We start from the raw sequence: 21,560 nt of genomic DNA on the forward strand, positions 1-21,560 counted from the left end.
AATAAAAATAAAAAAACCAAAACTCGAACAGCAGTGATTACACGCGAGAGACAGTCTAAGAAGTAAGGAGACGGGGGAGAGGCACTTGGCATGAAAACTACGACCAGTGGTGGTTCGTGCACTAACACTGAGTTCTTTATGAACCCGCTAATAAAAATCACAAGCTTTGCTGTATCAGTAATGTCACTACTGTCATCGAGAACCATTAAAAAATATATACAAATTTTCTTCCTTTTTTTTTCTAAATATTCCTCATGAACACAATCAGAAGCTCCCTGACTTCTCTTCTGAATATTTAGTCGAGAAATGCGTAGTTTTTCAAAATTAATTAACAACTTTCATTGCACAAATTATTTCAGCCACCTTGATCATTACGCTTTTATAAAACTCTCCTCCGTTGGAAGGCTTAAGAGTACGAGCTATTCCGTTCGCCACCAGATAGCTGCTTCCTTACATTTATTTATGTCATCTTTCTCTTCATGATGATGATTTAAGGCTGATTTCAGTTCTTGGAGTTTAATAGCTCACTTCATTACTACACTAGCACGTAATATTCAATCAGTTTCTATATATTATTATTATTATTATTATTATTATTATTATTATTATTATTATTATTATTATTATTATTCGGTTAAGAGAGAAGTTTTATATGATATTCTTACTGAATTTGGTATTCCCAAGAAACTAGTTCGATTAATTAAAATGTGTCTCAGTGAAACGTACAGCAGGGTTCGTATAGGTCAGTTTCTGTCGGATGTGTTTCCAATTCACTGTGGGCTGAAGCAAGGGGATGCACTATCACCTTTACTTTTTAACTTTCCTCTAGAGTCTGCTATTAGGAAAGTCCAGGATAACAGAGAGGGTTTGGAATTGAACGGGTTACATCAGTTGCTTGTCTATGCGGATGACGTGAATATGTTAGGAGAAAATCCACAAACGATTAGGGAAAACACGAGAATTTTACTGGAAGCAAGTAAAGAGATAGGTTTGGAAGTAAATCCCGAAAAGACAAAGCATATGATTATGTCTCGTGACGAGAATATTGAACGAAATGGAAATATAAAAATTGGAAATTTATCTTTTGAAGTGGTGGAGAAGTTCAAATATCTGGGAGCAATAGTAACAAATATAAATGATACTCAGGAAGAAATTAAACACGGAATAAATATGGGAAATGCCTATTATTATTCGGTTGAGAAACTTTTATCATCCAGTCTGCTGTCAAAAAATCTGAAAGTTAGAATTTATAAAACAGTTATATTACCGGTTGTTCTATATGGTTGTGAAACTTGGACTCTCACTCTGAGAGAGGAACATAGGTTAAGGGTGTTTGAGAATAAGGTGCTTAGGAAAATATTTGGGGCTAAGAGGGATGAAGTTACAGGAGAATGGAGAAAGTTACACAACACAGAACTGCACGCATTGTATTCTTCACCTGACATAATTAGGAACATTAAATCCAGATGTTTTTGATGGGCAGGGCATGTAGCACGTATGGGCGAATCCATAAATGCATATAGAGTGTTAGTTGGGAGGCCGGAGGGAAAAAGACCTTTAGTGAGGTCGAGACGTAGATGGGAAGATAATATTAAAATGGATTTGAGGGAGGTGAGATATGATGATAGAGAATGGATTAATCTTGCTCAGGATAGGGACCAATGGCGGGCTTATGTGAGGGCGGCAATGAATCTGCGGGTTCCTTGAAAGCCAGTAAGTAAGTAAGTTTTATTATTATTATTATTATTATTATTATTATTATTATTATTATATCAATAACTAGTAAATAACTGATAATAGTCATCAAAAGATTAAAAAATAAATTAATTAAAATGGAGATATAGCGTAGTAATTATTTTATTATTCAAGGGAAGATATATTGAGGCATGTATATAAGAATTATGGTAACACTTGCTTATCAATAATAATAATAATAATAATAATAATAATAATAATAATATCTGTTATACCTGTGTATTCAGCATAATACTCTGTAATTTGTAATTGCCCTGTACAAATCCTCTAGTTTTCCTCACTATTTATATTATGTACCCGTAACTTTGTCGTCATTAGCGTCATATTCAGACGCAATTCACAATACCACTATAATATAGTCAGATTATATTAACCTCTAAAATCAAAAGTTTGAGAACTACGTAATCCAGAACGTCATGTAGGGAGTACTGAGATCTTATCACCCTTTATTTATAAACACCTATAATAGCCGAGCCGTTAGTCGTTTTTCCTCCTTTTTCGGAATATCAGATCGAAATTATGATATGTTTATGATACTTTCAAGTATGCTATCATAAATAGTACGAAACCCTCAATTATCGTACGCCCCCTTAATTGGTGTGTGATTTGACAACGCTGTTGATAACAGAGTTTCCAGCCCAATCACGAAAAAAAAACCTTGCTTAGCAAAGCATGTCAGATTTCATTAATTTTCCTCAACATCAAGATAAACTTGTAGAATTTTTCATGAACTTCAGGAGTGCTGGTAGCAAGCGAACAAGCAGTGAGTGAAGAATTCATCAGATGTTTTGCTGTATATGATGCATGGTTTAAGACATATTAAAATATGTTTGCTATAGCCTACTTTTAAATTTAACAAGATGCCGGTGCAGGTGTTGCGTGCTGTCTCTTCTCACTTTATAGATCTCTTGGATATGGAACAACAAGTTTTGATGGAGAAATTATTGCAATAAGTGAAAGTCTCAGGAATCTTCTATGCCACATCAATAAATTTAAGAATGCAGTTATATTGTCAGACTCCAAAGCAGCTATTCTATCAATAGTCTCTAAACACACACCTTCATCTCAAACAGCAGAAATAACTAAAATGCTCTCTCAATTAATATCACTCAATAAAATAATTGTATTCCAATGGATACCATCCCGTTGTGGAATCCTGGGAAACGAGAATGCGGATGCATTAGCAAAGAAGGGCAGCACTGTTACTTACAGACCTGTTACTAAATCTACGTATTACTCTGTGAAAAGATTTATGAAATCTACATACTTAGACTTCAAGAAACAAAATTTGATAACACAATCTTAAGAGAAAAAACAGAACTCTCTGCATCATAATCCACAGTTAATTCCCGAGTTACCACGAAAATCGTCTGTAGCTGCATTATATTGGCAACGGGCCATGATTGTTTGGCCAAACACCTGCATAGAATTGGAATATATCAGTCCCCTAACTGCCCATTGTGCAACTCAAACCAAGAAATGGATTCGGAACACCTTAAAATCTGTGCTTCAGTGGCTGACCATGATAATATCTTTATAAATATTGGAGTGCAAAAGGTCAAATGACTTTATTGTCAAACGCCTGGCATTAGAAAACAACAGCAACTTGTTTAATTTAATAGCGGAAATTTAACTCTGTGTCATCCACCCAAGCATCCTCAATTGTTACCGAATAGTTGTTAAATATTTGGAAAAATTTTTTTCCGAAAAAAAAAACTATGGACTTTCCACCAATATGATGTTATAGTTCTTTTGTTACATACAGTATGACCTATTAGCTCTGAAAATCTGCAAGGCTATTTCACTTCCACCCTGTATATACAAGACTTACCAAAAGCCTCAACAAACTTAACCTAAACACAGTAATATGATATGCGTAAATAATCACTTAGTGATTTAAGACGGCGCTCATTCCGTCGGATCCCGGCCACTTAGTCACTCGTAATGAGTGCACCTCTTCACATAGTGTGTTGGACATTGTGTCACTGTCACACATCTGTGATACAGTGCGTGAGGATTGGCCACTAAAAGTAAACTAAGAGGTGGAACTTAAACTGAGAGGATTCAATCCGGCATCGGAACTGGAATCCGGTGTGGCTTAGTGGATAAAGCGTCAGCACGTAGAGCTGAAAACCCGGATTCGAGTCCCGGTGCCGGAGAGAATTTTTCTCCGCTCCACCCATCCTTCATCATATGATAACGCAGAACTCCTGCACGGAAATATCATACGTACTTCGGTAGATCATAATAATCTAACCCAGCGTTTCTCAAACTATGGTCCGCGGAGCACCTGTGGTCCTCGAGTTCTGCCCTTATGGTTCTTCAAAAAAGACAGAAGAAAAAATAAAATTCAAACTATAGCTTAAAATCTCAGATTTTGGAAATGACACATGGCAATCGAATTTCACTTTTTCTCCCAGTACTGATATTTTATTAAATTTATTACCCCACCCGTCTAACGACTTCCCACTCTACTCTCAGTAACAAAAGAGGGATTTAAAGCACTATGATTGTGATGTTTCTCGTCATCTTTTCCCTGCACATCTGGTGCCGCGCCTGTAACCCAGCCAGGGACCATCCGAATTCATAACAGAGGACCAAAGTACCGAATCATAATTCTGTTTCAAAATATAAGCATGGCCTACTGGTATTAAAATATGCTACAAAAATGACGAATTTGCTTTCGAAGGGAACAAGAGTAAGGTGGTCCGCGGAACTGTTCTAACTTTAAAAAGTGGTCCCCACTTCAAAAAAGTTCGATAAATGTTGATCTAACCTAAACTGTCGCTGATTCTCGGCCTTAGAAAACTCTCAATCCACCAAAAAACGTAAAGTTTCGTATCGTATTCTCCAGTTGATCCAAGCTATAGGCTATACCAGTTTATTTTTCGGATCTTGGCTTTTGTAAAAAGTCTCCTCCAAATAAACATGTTTTGGCTTGTTTCTGCCAGTTTCTGACGCCTAGCCTTCTTAGATCCTTTTCAGCACTATCTAACCGCCTTAACCTCGGTCGGCGTATATTTTGCGTGCGTCATATATTTCTTTTTTAAACATTTTCCTAGTTGAATCTGAGTCTGTCATTGGAATCACGTGTTCTACCGATTCAATCCGACGTATTTTATTGCAGACCTATAAGAAAATGTCTTAATCAGCACACCGCCTATACATCTTCCTTCTTGATACAATCACAGTCTACTATATACATTCGCGAAGCTTGAGGTGATTTTTTGCAAATCTCGTGATAAAGCGCTCCAAGCGGTTAGCAACTAGAAATAATAGACTGTCCACTTTGGACTGTGTCGTATTTCCATAGAGTGCTAGCTCTTTGCGTATTTCACATTGATGCTTGTGAAATGTTCGTTATTGGTTGTAATGAAAATGTTAATGGCTAAAATACAATAATCGGAATAATAATATTTTACTAGAGACGTAGAAAAATTAAGTTTGTTTTAATGAAATGTATTGATCACGTTTTATTTTCAATTCTGGTGGGATTATTATTGCTTGGGCCTACTTTTTTTTTCAAAGCATATGTTTTTAATTATAGCTGTTAATTTTGTTGTTATTTTTATTTGTTACTTTACTAGAGACGGTAAAATTTATTGATCACGTTTTATTTCCAATTCTGGTGTGATTATTATTGCTTAACCTCATCCCACTTTGTTAACTACGTAAGCCTACACTACAAGTACCGGTACACGTAAGTTACTCCATTAATTCATATTTCCATTATTATTGTTGTAAAGGGAAATGCAAATTAATATTTATTGGTTTCATAGTTAATTATCGCTATAATCTTGAATGAGTGAAGCGATTGTAGTAAATTTCAGTTCGTTTTGCACAAACAAAAATAATATTAACCTATTTCTTGCAGGTATCTTCGAGTTTATGGTGGAATTTAATATACTTCATTAAAATAATAAATTAGCTTTTCAATAATGGAAGGAAGGTGTTAATTTTTCCAAAAGAACACAACGAAAGTGTAACATATTTTGTCGTCTGCTAGGAGAGAGATCTGCGATGATGAGGCGATAGTAGCGATCCTAGTGGTGGGCAACTACCCATGTTTGCATTTTTACTATATGTTGAGCTTCGCGACTGTATATAGTAGACTGTGATACAATGTTATTGACTTGTTTCGTTGTATTTACTTACATATCTCTCATTTGATTGTTTTTATGTTTCATTTGTTTACTTTAAGTATTAGTTCTGTTGTATAAGCCTAAGATTACCGCGAGGCGTGTGTACAGACGAGTTCAAATGATGCAGATTGATATTTTAATTAAAATATTTTCTATCTAAGCTGGTTGTGTGTAGTGTTGTTTGTTAAGACCATTCTTCAACAACAAAATATGCATAAAAATAATTAAAACTGTAACCACGGGATTCCAGACGGAATTGTGATTCCGAGATAGAAATTCGGAACGCGTAATAAAATGAGCGAATTTATGAAGGTCTCCTGAGCGGAGGCTTGGATAACATCAGCCCAAGTTGGTCTGCATAGTTAGCGAAGTGAACGAGCGGACGCTCTATTGAGATATATGGGCTCGGGAAGGAGAGATGAGACAGGCTATATTTCATGATTTAAAATTGATTCCGGAAGTGGAGCGCGAGTGCTGTTCATAACCAAGTGTCTGCCTCAAAACATGCCACATTAGATAATTAATGCGGCATTTTAATTAATGCTGCAGTGGAAATTCGCTGCTAAACGAATTCAAATTAAAGCACACTTCGTTCATTGCGCTGGACATTTTCTGTATTCTATGAATGAGGGGAAAAAACGGACCAATGCCGTAGCACAGCGAACAGAATTGTTTGACCTTTGATGAGAAAGGTGTTTACGTGAGGACCTTTGACCTTTAGAGTAATATTCATATTATCGTCAATTATATCAGGCTTTAAAGTCCAACAACTTTACTCTAGATCAAAATTGAAAGTTTCTTGTTTATGTTAGTTAATTAGTTATGATACAATTAATTACGATACTTGATCACTCATCTAAAGTTTGTGTGACTGCAACCTGTGTAAATTTTTGTGTGGCTTTACTTTGTTTATAATGTGATTTTTTTCTTTTTGTTTCTATTATTGTATTCGTATTTCTGGTAGTGTGGAAAAGAAGGCCTGATGAACTTAAATACACTAGAATGAATGAATAAAGAAATAAATAAATAAATACATAAATAAGTAAACAACTAGATAAGTAAGTAAATAAGTAACTAAGTAAATAAACAAATAAGTAAGTAAATAAATAAATGAGTAAATAAATAAGTAAATAAACAAGTAAATAAGTAAGTAAATAAGTAACTAAATAGGTAAATAAATAAACAAGTAACTAAATAAGTAAGTAAATAAACAAGTAAACAAACAAATAAATAAGTAAACAAATAGATAAATAAGTAAACAAATAAGTAAGTAAATAAATAAGTAAACAAGTAAATAAGTAAGTAAATAAACAAGTAAACAAATAAATAAATAAGTAAATAAGTAACTACAATAAACAAGTAAATAAGTTAGTAAATAAACAAGTAAACAAATAAGTAAATAAACAAGTAAGTAAATAAGTAATAAATAAACAAGTAAACAATTAAATAAATAAGTAAATAAATAAGTAAGTAAGTAACTAAATAAGTAAGTAAATAAACAAGTAAGTAATTAAGTAAGTAGATAAACAAGTAAATAAACAAATAAATAAGTAAATAAATAAGTAAATAAGTAAGTAAATAAATAAGTAAATAAGTAAGTAAATAAATAAGTAAGTAAATAAGTAACTAAATAAGTCAATAAGTAAACAAATAGGTAAATAAGTAAATAAATAAGTAAATAAGTAAACAAGTAAATAAGGAAGTAATAAACAAGTAAATAAGGAAGTAAGTAAACAAGTAAATAAGTAAGTAAATAAACAGGGAAACAAATAAGTAAATAAGTAAGTAAACAAGTAAACAGGTGAGTAAATAAGTAAGTAAATAAGTAAATAAACAAGTAAACAAATATATAAATAAATAAGTAAACAAGTAAGTAAATAAATAACTAAATAAGTAAGTAAATAATCAAGTAAGTAAATAAACAAATAAATAAATAGCGACAACCAGCGAATTCAGCTTGTTATTAAAGTGATCGATGCAGTCAAGTATGTCGCGATTTGAACTTTGTCTGACTTGCCGTCTTAATTTCATGTTTATCGTACACGGTCTGTTTTAGTAATTATTGTACGTGGTTTTATTCACAATTCAGTATTTGCTTTTTACACAAAAAATCCGGTGAACGTTACCATTTCGCTGTTTCATTCTGGGCATATTTTATTCGGCAACTCTTTCACAAAGAATCTGTGTGAAAGCAAAGCCCTGTCCTCGCAGCTCGCCGTGAACAGAGCAGCGGCTGTGAATGCGCTTCGCACTAGTTTTCTCTGTCTCTCATCTGTTCAGTAAATATTTCCACAGGCACTGTCAGTTGAGCCGAATATTGATGATTGATTCGTGGGTTATTCAGTTCTCTGTCATCGCGCTCCATCCTGCACGCCGTGTTCAATAAGAGTACTGTCCTACAACACATTTTGCTTCCTGGTTACGAAAATCTTTACCAAAAACGGAGGAGGAAATACGTCCAAACGTGAGTGCCCAATAACTTTTACAGTATTACCCTTGTGATGCTTGAAACTGAAACAGAGTGGAGATTAAAAGAAACTAACGTATTGCTCTGCAATCTATACTTACTTACTTACAAATGGCTTTTAAGGAACCCGAAGGTTCATTGCCGCCCTCACATAAGCCCGCCAACGGTCCCTATCCTGTGCAAGATTAATCCAGTCTCTATAATCATATCCCACCTCCCTCAAATCCATTTTAATATTATCTTCCCATCTACGTCTCGGCCTCCCTAAAGGTCTTTTTCCCCCCGGTCTCCCAACTAACACTCTATATGCATTTCTGGATTCGCCCATACGTGCTACATGCCCTGCCCATCTCAAACGTCTGGATTTAATGTTCCTAATTATGTCAGGTGAAGAATACAATGCGTGCAGTTCTGTGTTGTGTAACTTTCTCCATTCTCCTGTAACTTCATCCCGCTTAGCCCCAAATATTTTCCTAAGCACCTTATTCTCAAACACCCTGAACCTATGTTCCTCTCTCAGAGTGAGAGTCCAAGTTTCACAACCATACACAACCGGTAATATAACTGTTTTATAAATTCTAACTTTCAGATTTTTGGACAGAAGACTGGATGATAAGAGCTTCTCAACCGAATAATAACACGCATTTCCCATATTTATTTTGCGTTTAATTTCCTCCCGAGTGTCATTTATATTTGTTACTGTTGCTCCAAGATATTTGAATTTTTCCACCTCTTCGAAGGATAAATCTCCAATTTTTATATTTCCATTTCGTACAGTATTCTGGTCACGAGACATAATCATATACTTTGTCTTTTCGGGATTTACTTCCAAACCGATCGCTCTACTTGCTTCAAGTAAAATTTCCGTGTTTTCCCTAATCGTTTGTGTATTTTCTCCTAACATATTCACGTCATCTGCATAGACAAGAAGCTGATGTAACCCGTTCAATTCCAAACCCTGCCTGTTATCCTGAACTTTCCTAATGGCATATTCAAGCGCGAAGTTAAAAAGTAAAGGTGATAGTGCATCTCCCTGCTTTAGCTCTCCAATCTATACTAATAATAAATCTATAGCCGAAATTTTTCTGGTAATTATCGATTTTCCAAAAATAATTGGTCCTAACATATATAATTAACCACCCTGAAACCGAAAATCGCTTTTTTGAAATTTTTGTTTGTATGTCTGTCTGTCTGTCTGTCTGTATGTTTGTTACCTTTTCACGCGATAATGGCTGGACGGATTTCGATGAAAATTGGGATATAAATTAAGTTCGTTGTAACTTAGATTTTAGGCTATATGTCATTCAAAATACATTATTTAAAAGGGGGGTTATAAGGGGGCCTGAATTAAATAAATCGAAATATCTCGCTTATTATTGATTTTTGTGAAAAATGTTACATAACAAAAGTTTCTTTAGAAATAATTTTCTATAAGTTCTATTCCTTGAAAAATTTTGATAGGACTGATATTTAATGAGATAAATGAGTTTTAAAATCAAAATAACTGCCATCTAAGGCCGTGTAATGAATTAAAAAACAAATGACTTCGTCTATAAGGGGCCTTGGACAGCAGCAATCGAAAGCTATGAAAGATAGCCTACAGAGAATGTTTCTGTGTTTGTATGAAGTAATATCGGAAGTTAAATTAACCGATTTGTATAATTAATTATTATTTCACCATTGGAAAGTGTAGTTTCTCTAGATGGACATAATGCTATAATATTATTACAGTAACTTCTGATATAATATAATATATAATAAAATATAATATAATATGTAATATTATATTATATAATTTAAGTTATTTGAAGGGTTTAGAACCATAGTGGGACAAGCGCCATTTACTGAATACGTAGAAAACAAGGGTTAAAATTAAATTATTACCATAATTCAATGCAAACTTATAACAAGTAAAATAAAATATACACATTAAATCTAAATGATGTCAATCTTCATTAATCTATGGCTGCATGTAATAAAAATTAAGAAACATGTTAAAGGAATTGTCATTGCACCAAATGAGTGTCTCTGGGCCAAAATGATTGCATTTTAATTATTTGGATGCAATTTAAATTAACTAACATATTAAACGATTTATCCTTCTATCAATCACGAATGTTCCCTGGATCAAACGTCCCATTTTAATTATGTAATTACTTTATATTTATTTGTAACGGGTGCAGAGGAGCGCACGGGTACGGCTAGTTATTGAATAAGAGGAAACTTCATAAGTTTCAATGACTTCATAATCAATAGCAAACGGAGCTTATTGAAATTCTCTTAATTAGGAGGAAATATCTGTGAGACGAAACAAGCTGAAATCTCTTGTAAAAAGAGTAACTATTAGTCCTTTTTTTAAAGATTGTGTTTACCAAATAATTAATACAATACGATTAAAGAATTAGACTTCGTATTATTTCTTTTCAGCACTGCATGGTAGAAATCACAATTTGTATACAGAGTGACTCAAACGTGATTGCCAATAATTTAAAGATGAAAAGTACAAATTAATAAAAGAAACCAAATTTCAGTAAACATTAGTCTGCAAATGAACTATTCTCGAGACAATACGCATTTTCTGTGGCTGTAAGAGCAGTAGTTTCGAGGAAAGCTGTGAAGAAGTTTAGTGACACAATAAGCATAAACATGCTAAAAATGAACGTTACATTGGGTCTTGTGACATATTGTGCTCCAGGTCTTGATTAACTTTACAATGACACCAAAAACTACTGTACATGGTGATCCGTTTGGGTATGGATAAAACAAAAACACCGTAAAACATTTATTACTGAACTTTATTTGTTGAAACTTTGTGCACACAACACTCGAAGATGGGAGATTCCTCAGAGCTCAACATGACCCCCATTGCCACCCTGCACAACTCATAACGGTGATGCAATTCAGCCCATGTCCGTTGTAACATAAGAGGGGTGATTTGTTGAAAAACTTGAGTAATTTTTACTCTCAGATCATCAATGTTTCTGGGTTTCTGTGAATAGACAATGTCTTTAATAAAACCCCACATGAAGAAATCAGGAGGGGTTAGATCTGGGGAGTCTGGTGACCAAGCCAAGAGATAGCTGCTTCTCGTACTGGGTTTCGCCTGTGACCTCCTACATGTTTTTTAACGCACAGCCTGTTTCTACAAATGTTTGATACCACAACATTATGGAATCATATTTAGGTACATTACGCACACCATATTCACGTCGAGATTCCCTTTGATCTCTTTTAACACTCAAATTTAGCATACCAAAGAACACGTTATGTCCACTGTTGATTTGTAATAGTCATTTTAATCATCTACGATTTTCATTAAATACCAAAGAACACATTATGGCCGCTGTTGATTTGTAGTAGCCATTTTAATCATCTACGATTTTCATTTGTCCTTTCAGATTATGCATTGTTGATTGTCGAAGTCAGGAGGGGTTAGATCTGGGGAGTTTGGGGACCAAGCCAAGAGATAGTTACTTCTCGTACTGGGTTTCGCCTGCGACCTCCTACATGTTTTTTAACGCACAACCTGTTTCGATACCACAACATTATGGAATCGTATTTAAGTACATTACTCACGTCGAAATTCCCTTTGAACTCTTTTAACACTCAAATTTATCATACCAAAGAACACATTATGCCCGCTGTTGATTTGTAGGCCTAATGTCCATTTTAATCATCTACGATTTTCATTTGTCCTTTCAGATTATGCATTGTTGATTGTCATGAAACTCCCATCTTTTAATCATAATATAACCAGCCAGAAATTTTTCCTACTATAATTATAATTTATGTAGGCCTACTCTATGCTAAAGAGTAGGATATCTTTCATTATATTATGTGAAGAGAGATGTTACTATTGTATGTGTATAATGACTGAAATAAATTGAAACACGCAACTGAAAAAACCTACACATAAAGTATGTTTTAATGTAGGCTTTACAATTTTGTGAATTAAAAATTATGCGGTACGTAACTCCTCTAATGTAATACGTTAAGCTTTTGAAAAACTCCATAGAATAAAAGCAAGAATACTGAATCCGATAAGTCTGCAGCTTGGTTGTTTCCTAAATTGGAAAGTTTCGGTCCTTAACGAATTTTTTTATTCGTTGCTCGTGATCCTTTATTAGAGAGGGGAAAAACTCTCCTCATGTACTGTAGAGCCCCACGATTCTTGTTATTAGGTCTATTACCTGCATATATTCGAGCACCTACCCTCTTCCTTTGTCGTGTGTATAGAGCAATTCGAATATATGGTTTAAAACGTACGCATGCTGTTTATACAAGAGTTTGTTTCATACAAGACCCTAATTAACTATGCTGAAAAGTACACACACTGCCACAAGCACGATTAAAGCCCTGCTTCTGCCTCATCCCCTCAATTCTGTTCGTCTCTTTTTCACTCAACTGTTTTATTTTATGCTCAGTGTATTTCGTCATTCTCATTTACTGCTTCTCTCCATTTTTCCTCTTCTTCTCTTCGTTGCCTTTTATCTACATCTCACTCATCTATTTCTACTTCATCTTCTTTTTTCCCTTGCTTTTCCTATTCATTCTTCTCCTCTTCCTATTTCACCTCTTCACTGTTTCCCCTCCTTTTCTTCTTCTCCTTCAACTCTTCAGTCTATCTCCTTTTTATGTTTTTCTCTTCACTATTTCTCAGCTTCTCCACTTCACTCTTACTTCTTTTTTTTACCTATTAGTCATTTTCTTTGATTCTGCTTTTCTTCTTATTTTACTCTTTAACTGTCTGCATATTCTCATATTTCTCAGTTTCCCCTCCTTACACTATTTCCTTTTTTCTCTTCTTTACCCTATTCCTCTTTCTGTCTTTCCTTACTATTTCTCTTCAACATTTCTTTAATTCTACTCCTTATTTTCCTTTATATTTGTCCCCTTCAGCCCACCTATCTTCTCCTCTTCACTCGATCTCATTCTACTCATTCCCTTCTTTAATACTTACTTCCTGTTTCTCCTCCCAACTTTCTGCTCCTCACGCTCATTTATTTAATTCCTCTCTTTTTCCTGGTTTTCTTAACTTCTCTTCAACCTCCTCTTTACTGTCCTCCTTGCTTTCCTGACCTATTCTCTTCACTTACCTCTTTCTCCTTCTCTTTGCTGTCCTCTTTGTTTCATTGACTTCTTCTCTTCAGTCTCCTCCTTGTTACCCTTAATTCATTCGATCACTCTCATTTTCCTCTTTAACATTATCCTCTTTCTGCTTCTATTCACTCTTCTCCTTGTTTTCTAACTTTTGCTCTTCACTCTCATTTCTCATCATTCTGCTTCTCTCCACTTTATGCGCTTTCCTGACCTCTTTTATAGACTCTAATTTTCTTGCTTCTCTTCACTCTCCTCGTTTCCCCGACTTCTTCTCTTTACTCTCATTTTCCTGCTTCTCTTCACTCTATGTTTTCCTGACTTCTTCCCTTGACTCTCATTTTCCTGCTTCTGTTCACTCTCTATGCTTTCCTGACTTCTTCTCTTCACACACTATATTTTCCTGACTTCTTCTCTTTACTCTCATTTTCCTACTTCTCTTTACTCTCTATGTTTTCCTGACTTCTTCTCTTCACTCCCTATATTTTCCTGACTTCTTCTCTTTACTCTCATTTTCCTGCTTCTCTTCACTCTCTATGTTTTCCTGACTTCTTCTCTTCACTCTATACTTTCCTGACTTCTCCTCTTCACTCTCATTTTCCTGCTTCTCTTCACTTTCCTCGTTTCCTCGACTTCTTCCCTTGACTCTAATTTTCCTGCTTCTCTTCAGTCTCTATGTTTTCCTGACTTTTTCTCTTCACTGTCTATATTTTCCTGACTTCTTCTCTTCACTCTCATTTTCCTGCTTCTCTTCACTTTCCCCGTTTCCTCGACTTCTTCCCTTGACTCTCATTTTCCTGCTTCTCTTCACTCTCTATATTTTCCTGACTTTTTCTCTTCACCGTCTGTATTTTCCTGACTTCTTCTCTTCACTCTCATTTTCCTGCTTCTCTTCACTTTCCCCGTTTCCTCGACTTCTTCCCTTGACTCTCATTTTCCTGCTTCTCTTCACTCTCTATATTTTCCTGACTTTTTCTCTTCACCGTCTGTATTTTCCTGACTTCTTCTCTTCACTCTCATTTTCCTGTTTCTCTTCACTCTCCTCCTTTCCCCGACTTCTTCCCTTTACTCTCATTTCCCTGCTTCTCTTCACTCTCTATGATTTCCTGACTTCTTCTCTTTACTCTCATTTTCCTGCTTCTCTTCACTCTCCTCGTTTCCCCGACTTCTTCCCTTTACTCTCATTTCCCTGCTTCTCTTCACTCTCTATGGTTTCCTGACTTCTTCTCTTTACTCTCATTTTCCTGCTTCTCTTCACTCTCCTCGTTTCCCCGACTTGTTCCCTTTACTCTCATTTCCCTGCTTCCCTTCATTATCAATGTTTTCCTGACTTCTTCTTTTACTCTCATTTTTCTGCTTCTCTTCACTTTCCTCGTTTCCCCGACTTCTTCTTTTTAGTCTCATTTTCCTACTTCTCTTCACTCTCTATGATTTCCTGACTTCTTCTCTTTACTCTCATTTTCCTGCTTCTCTTCACTCTCCTCGTTTCCCCGACTTCTTCCCTTTACTCTCATTTCCCTGCTTCTCTTCATTCTCTATGTTTTCCTGACTTCTTATCTTTACTCTCATTTTCCTGTTTCTCTTCACTCTCCTCGTTTCCCCGACTTCTTCCCTTTACTCTCATTTCCCTGCTTCTCTTCATTCTCTATGTTTTCCTGACTTCTTATCTTTACTCTCATTTTCCTGCTTCTCTTCACTCTCCTCGTTTCCCCGACTTCTTCCCTTTACTCTCATTTTCCTGCTTCTCTTCACTTCCCTCGTTTCCCCGAGTATCATTTTCCTGCTTCTCTTCACTCTATGATTTCCTGACTTCTTCTCTTTACTCTCATTTTCCTGTTTCTCTTTACTTTCCTCATTTCCCCCATTTCGTCTCTTGACTCTCATTTCCCTGCTTCTCTTCATTCTCTATGTTTTCCTGACTTCTTCTCTTTACTCTCATTTTCCTGCTTCTCTTCACTTTCCTCGTTTCCCCGACTTCCTCCCTTAACTCTCAATTCCCTGCTTCTCTTCATTCTCTATGTTTTCCTGACCTTTTATCTTTACTCTCATTTTCCTGCTTCTCTTTACTTCCCTCGTTTCCCCGAGTATAATTTTCCTGCTTCTCTTCACTCTATGATTTCCTGACTTCTTCTCTTTGCTCTCATTTTCCTGTTTCTGTTTACTTTCCTCGTTTCCCCGATTTCGTCTCTTGACTCTCATTTCCCTGCTTCTCTTCATTCTCTATGTTTTCCTGACTTCTTCTCTTTACTCTCATTTTCCTGCTTCTCTTCACTTTCCTCGTTTCCCCGACTTCTTCTCTCTAGTCTCATTTTCCCTATGTTCCCTATGTTTTCCTGACTTCTTCCCTTTACTCTCATTTCCCTGCTTCCCTTCATTATCAATGTTTTCCTGACTTCTTCTTTTACTCTCATTTTTCTGCTTCTCTTCACTTTCCTCGTTTCCCCGACTTCTTCTTTTTAGTCTCATTTTCCTACTTCTCTTCACTCTCTATGATTTCCTGACTTCTTCTCTTTACTCTCATTTTCCTGCTTCTCTTCACTCTCCTCGTTTCCCCGACTTCTTCCCTTAACTCTCAATTCCCTGCTTCTCTTCACTCTCTATAATTCTCCAACTTCTTCCCTTCACTCCCATTCTTTCTGTTTCTCTTCAGTCTTCTTCTGCTTTTATTTGCTCTTCTCCTTGTTTTCCTACTTCTTCTCACTCCTTTCCTCATTTCTTTTTCCCTTCGTCCCTTCGCCCCAACGATGTAAGACCAAGTAAACTTTAATACTGTTCATTCTGTGACAGAGAGAACCGGGAACCTTAAAGTTGATTACAGTGGTAACAAAGTTCTGTATTTGACTGCACAAGAGACGGAGAATATTCATAGATAACCCTATTAATATTGCTATATATTGTAGAGTCTGTAGGAAGCAGTTACAAATCATGGAGATATTACGGAGTACGAACACTTGTCGCCTGCATCTTTCGAGGTAAGCCCAGGAAATGCCCCTCTTCCACGTACATTCGTAAGGACGCATTAATAGCCGTGGGGATTGCGGGGAGTGGGAAAGCGGTAATTTACCGGCAATCAATCATCTGGAAAAAGAAAGGAGCCACTTTAATAATTTGGAATAGCTCGCAAGTCTCCTCGGAGTTCTCTCGTTAATCTGAAACCAAATCTGGGCGCGTAATCAGGCCTCACCTCATGCGAGTTGCGGAGGGGAGGGGAGCGTGCTAACCAGCTCCCACACTGCAGACACGGAAACTGCCACAACTACAAATTTGTCCATTGTTTAGTTTTTTTTAGTTCAGTTGGAATTACTTAGCTACATAATCGCAATCATCATCCGGAACATGGCAGCCAATTCACTCACAAGAAGTTTTCCCATTTTTTTCTTGGTGTCTGTATCTTTGTTTATATACCTTTTCAACCTCAATTTTGGAAAAAAGTAATTTCAATTTCGGAAGATGTAATATTCTACACCAACTATCTTATTCTTTCTTGCTAATGTGTTGTTATTATTATTATTATTATTATTATTATTATTATTATTATTATTATTATTATTATTATTATTATTATTATTATTATGCACTATCACCTTTACTTTTTAACTTCGCTTTAGAATATGCCATTAGGAAAGTTCAGGATAACAGGCAGGGTTTGGAATTGAACGGGTTACATCAGCTTCTTGTCTATGAGAATGACATAAATTTGTTAGGAGAAAATCCACAAACGATTAGGGAAAACACAGAAATTTTACTTGAAGCAAGTAAAGCGATCGGTTTGGAAGTAAATCCCGAAAAGAGAAAGTATATGATTATGTCTCGTGACCAGAATACTGTACGAAATGGAAATATAAAAATTGGAGATTTATCCTTCGAAGGGGTGGAAAAATTCAAATATCTTGGAGCAACAGTAAGAAAATATATAAATGACACTCGGGAGGAAATTAAACACAGAATAAATATGGGAAATGCGTGTTATTATTCGGTTGAGAAGCTTTTATCATCCAGTCTGGTGTCAAAAATATGAAACTTAGAATTTATAAAACAGTTATATTACCGGTTGTTCTTTATGGTTGTGAAACTCGGACTCTCACTTTGAGAGAGGAACATAGGTTAAGGGTGTTTGAGAATAAGGTGCTTAGGAAAATATTTGGGGCTAAGAGGGATGAAGTTACAGGAGAATGGAGAAAGTTACACAACACAGAATTGCACGCATTGTATTCTTCACCTGACATAATTAGGAACATTAAATCCAGACGTTTGCGATGGGCAGGGCATGTAGCACGTATGGGCGAATCCAGGAATGCATATAGAGTGTTAGTTGGGAGACCAGAGGGAAAAAGACCTTTGGGGAGGCCGAGACGTAGATGGGAGGATAATATTAAAATAGATTTGAGGGAGGTGGGATATGATGATAGAGACTGGATTAATCTTGCACAGGATAGGGATCGATGGCGGGCTTATGTGAGGGCTGCAATGAACCTTCGGGTTCCTTAAAAGCCATTTGTAAGTAAGTAAGTATTATTATTATTATTAATCATCATCATGAATAACAGTCTTGGATTAGGCCTCCTGGCCTGTTCCGCTTCCAGAAGAAAGTTGGTCTTTCCATATCTTCCTTGGTCTTCCGATGCCTCGTTTTCCATGAGGTGTATAGTCCAATAGCCTCTTGGGTAACCTATTGTTGGGCATTCTAAATATATTTTCATACCAGTTGTTGCGGTAAGATTCTATAGTATCCGTAATGGCGGTGATATTCAATTCTGTTCGGATGTCAGCGTTCCTTTTATGGTCGTAAAGAGTATATCCTGCAAGAGGTCTTAACAATCGCATTTCAGCAGCTTGTATTCTTCGAAGTTGTCCTTTCGTTAATGACCATGTCTCTGATCCATAATAATACCGGGACTGCCATAACTTTATAGAATTTCAAAATTGTTTCTGGTCGAACTTTCTTTAATAGAGTTGATTTGATTGTCCTTAACAGTTGCTGAAATTTGGCAAGTTTAATATCTACGTCCCTGGAGTTTATATAAGAAAGATTGCAGGCAAGATAGTTGAATGTGTTGACTTGTTCTATACAATTATTATTGATTGTAATTTTGGATCTTATATGGTTCTTTCCTTGGAAGGCCATGATTCTGGTTTTATTTATAGAGATTTCCAAATTATAATATTTTGCTATCTTGTATAGTGTGTGTATTGCTCTTTGTAAATTGCCTTCAGAATTTGCTAAGATTATCTGATCATCTGCGTAAAGTAATGTGTTAAGTGGGAAGTTGCCAATCATAAAATTTGTGAGCAATTCGTCTTCCCAATTTTTGGTAATGTTATTTATATAAATATTAAACAAGGTGGGTGAAATTGGGCAGCCTTGCTTTACTCCTGGATTTATTGTTCCAGCTTCCTTGCTTCAAGTGTTATTTACTTTTAATTTGATTTTTGTGTTTTTGTACATATTCATGATTGTGTAAATTAAATGTTGGGGTATTCCCATTTCAACTAAAACGTCCCAAAGTTTTGTAATGTCAACTGTATCGAATGCCTTACGGTAATCAATGAATGCCAAGTACGTTGTTATATTAAATTCTCTATGTTTCTCAATAATTTGTGTTAGTGTGAAGACGCCGTCTATGCAGGATCGATTTTGTCTAAATCCATTTTGTTCTTCTCTAATTAATGTCTCTGTGATTGTATTTAATCTGTTTGTAATTATTTTTGCATATATTTTGTATCCTGAATTTAGAAGACTGATGCCTCTGTAATTATTGCAGTCTTTGCGGTTTTCTTTTTTGTGAATTGGTACTACTATTGATTCCGTCCACTCATCTGGTATCTGCCCAGATTATTATTATTATTATTATTATTATTATTATTATTATTATTATTATTATTATTATTATTAGGCCACAATTATTATTGCAAAAATATAATAATAAATATTTATCATGAATCAAAGCAAAATAATAGTACATTATGCAACGAGCCCATAATGGTAGTAGGCCTAATTAAGACGCAAGTATGTTTATGAAACGAGCGCAAGCGAGTTTCATAATTTTCATACGAGCGTCTTAATTACCATTATAGTCAAGTTTCATACGACTTTTTATGCTCGACCATATTTCTAACTTAAGATTATTCATAAGTATTCATGTTATTCTTATCTGACTGAGGAGCGGAATTGATCTTGTGCAATACCTCGTAAATTGTGAGATGTGCGCAGACGCGCACATTGACCTTGACATTGACCTTGATATAATCTAGAGAGTAAAATATACATTAATCTTGATATAACCTTGAAATTGAATTAGACATTGAAAAACGAGATGACAAATTGAATTTATTTGAATATTATTTACAATTAACGCTAATTATTATAGTAACAGAACTAGTTGTCTTTCGATTGCATATCCGAGAATAATCGATAATTGCGCTTTCATATTGCTACAATGGTATTTTCTGATTGGTGGAACACCTGAATTTTAATGAATATGTGTACTTTAATGAGGTCCATTAAAGGGTTGTTACCAGGTGTATAATTACTACATTTCGGCATGGTCGAGTATAAAAATAATTATTTTATTTAAAAAACACCCGAACAAATTATAATACAAAGCATGAAAAATTTAATTTCTGATTTTAGCAAATTCTAACACTGAACTGGTGCTGGTTCTGCGAAATTTAAAACGTAATGTGGATCTAATATTAGTCTCCTTTGTTTTGTCTAGGTGTGGTTGAGACTGCACCTACAACGGCTACTTCCCGCTCCAAGAACAAGTCGAGTGGGAACAACTGTGACAATAACCCAGCCGTGACGATGCGGCTGAGGCTGGAGAACGAGAGGCTGCAGAGCGAGGTGGAGCAGCTGAGGAAGCTCGTGGGGGGAGGAATCAGCGACCTGGAGGGGGCCAGCGCCGTCGTTGACTTCGACGACCCGCTGAGGATACAGGCCCTCGAGATAGAGCTGCAGCATGCGAAGGAGGCATTAGCAGGTGAGGGTCCGAAACAGCTTTTGACGACTACCAAATCTCAACAACTGAAATCAATAAATCTATACTAATAATAAATCTGTAGCCGAAATTTTTCTGGTAATTTTCGATTTTCCAAAAATAATTGGTCCTAACATATATAATTAACCACCCTGAAACTGAAAATCGCTTTTTTGAAATTTTTGTCTGTATGTCTGTCTGTCTGTCTGTATGTCTGTCTGTCTGTCTGTATGTATGTATGTTTGTTATCTTTTCACGCGATAATGGCTGAACGGATTTCGATTAAAATTGGAATATATGGCTATATGGCATTCAAAATACATTATTTAAAGGGGTGGGGGTTATAAGGGGGCCTGAATTAAATAAATCGAAATATCTCGCTTATTATTGATTTTTGTGAAAAATGTTACATAACAAACGTTTCTTTAAAAATAATTTCTGATAAGTTTTATTCCTTGAAAATTTTTGATAGGACTGATATTTAATGAGATAAATGAGTTTTAAAATTAAAATAACTGCCATCTAAGGCCGTGTAATGAATTAAAAAACAAATGACTTCGTCTATAAGGGGCCTTGGACAGCAACAATCGAAAGCTATGAAAGATAGCATACAGAGAATGTTTCTGTGTTTGTATGAAGTAATATCGGAAGCTAAATTAACCGATTTGTATAATTAATTATTATTTCACCATTGGAAAGTGTAGTTTCTCTAGATGGACATAATGCTATAATGTTAGTACAGTAACTTCTGATATAATATGATATAATATAATATAATATAATATGTAATATTATATAATATAATTTAAGTTATTTGAAGGGCTCAGTACCATAGTGGGCCAAGCGCGATTTACTGAATACGTAGAAAAGAGGGTTAAAATTAAGTTATTACCATAATTCAATGGAAACCTATAACAAGTAAAATAAAATATACACATTAAATCTAAATGATGTCAATCTTCATTAAGCTATGGTTGCATGTAATAAAAATTAAGAAACATGTTAAAGGAATTGTCATTGCACCAAATGAGTGTCTCTGGACCAAAGTGATCGCATTTTAATTATTTGGATGCAATTTAAATCAAGTAACATATTAAACGATTTATCCTTCTATCAAACACG

At 35.3% G+C, this 21,560-nt stretch overlaps 1 protein-coding gene across 3 annotated transcripts in view; it reads left to right on the plus strand.

Annotated features, from left to right (window-relative positions):
- Liprin-gamma (liprin protein kazrin) overlaps positions 1 to 21,560 on the plus strand; it is a 717,975-nt gene that overhangs the window by 470,244 nt on the left and 226,171 nt on the right. For all 3 annotated transcript variants that reach the window (XM_069827796.1, XM_069827797.1, XM_069827798.1), the window contains exon 6: positions 20,178 to 20,441. In XM_069827796.1, the coding sequence (XP_069683897.1) occupies positions 20,178 to 20,441 (264 nt within the window). The remainder of the gene's footprint in view (positions 1 to 20,177; positions 20,442 to 21,560) is intronic.

This window comes from Periplaneta americana, chromosome 6 (genome assembly GCF_040183065.1).
Source record: "Periplaneta americana isolate PAMFEO1 chromosome 6, P.americana_PAMFEO1_priV1, whole genome shotgun sequence".
Classification (NCBI taxonomy): Eukaryota; Metazoa; Arthropoda; class Insecta; order Blattodea; family Blattidae; genus Periplaneta; species Periplaneta americana.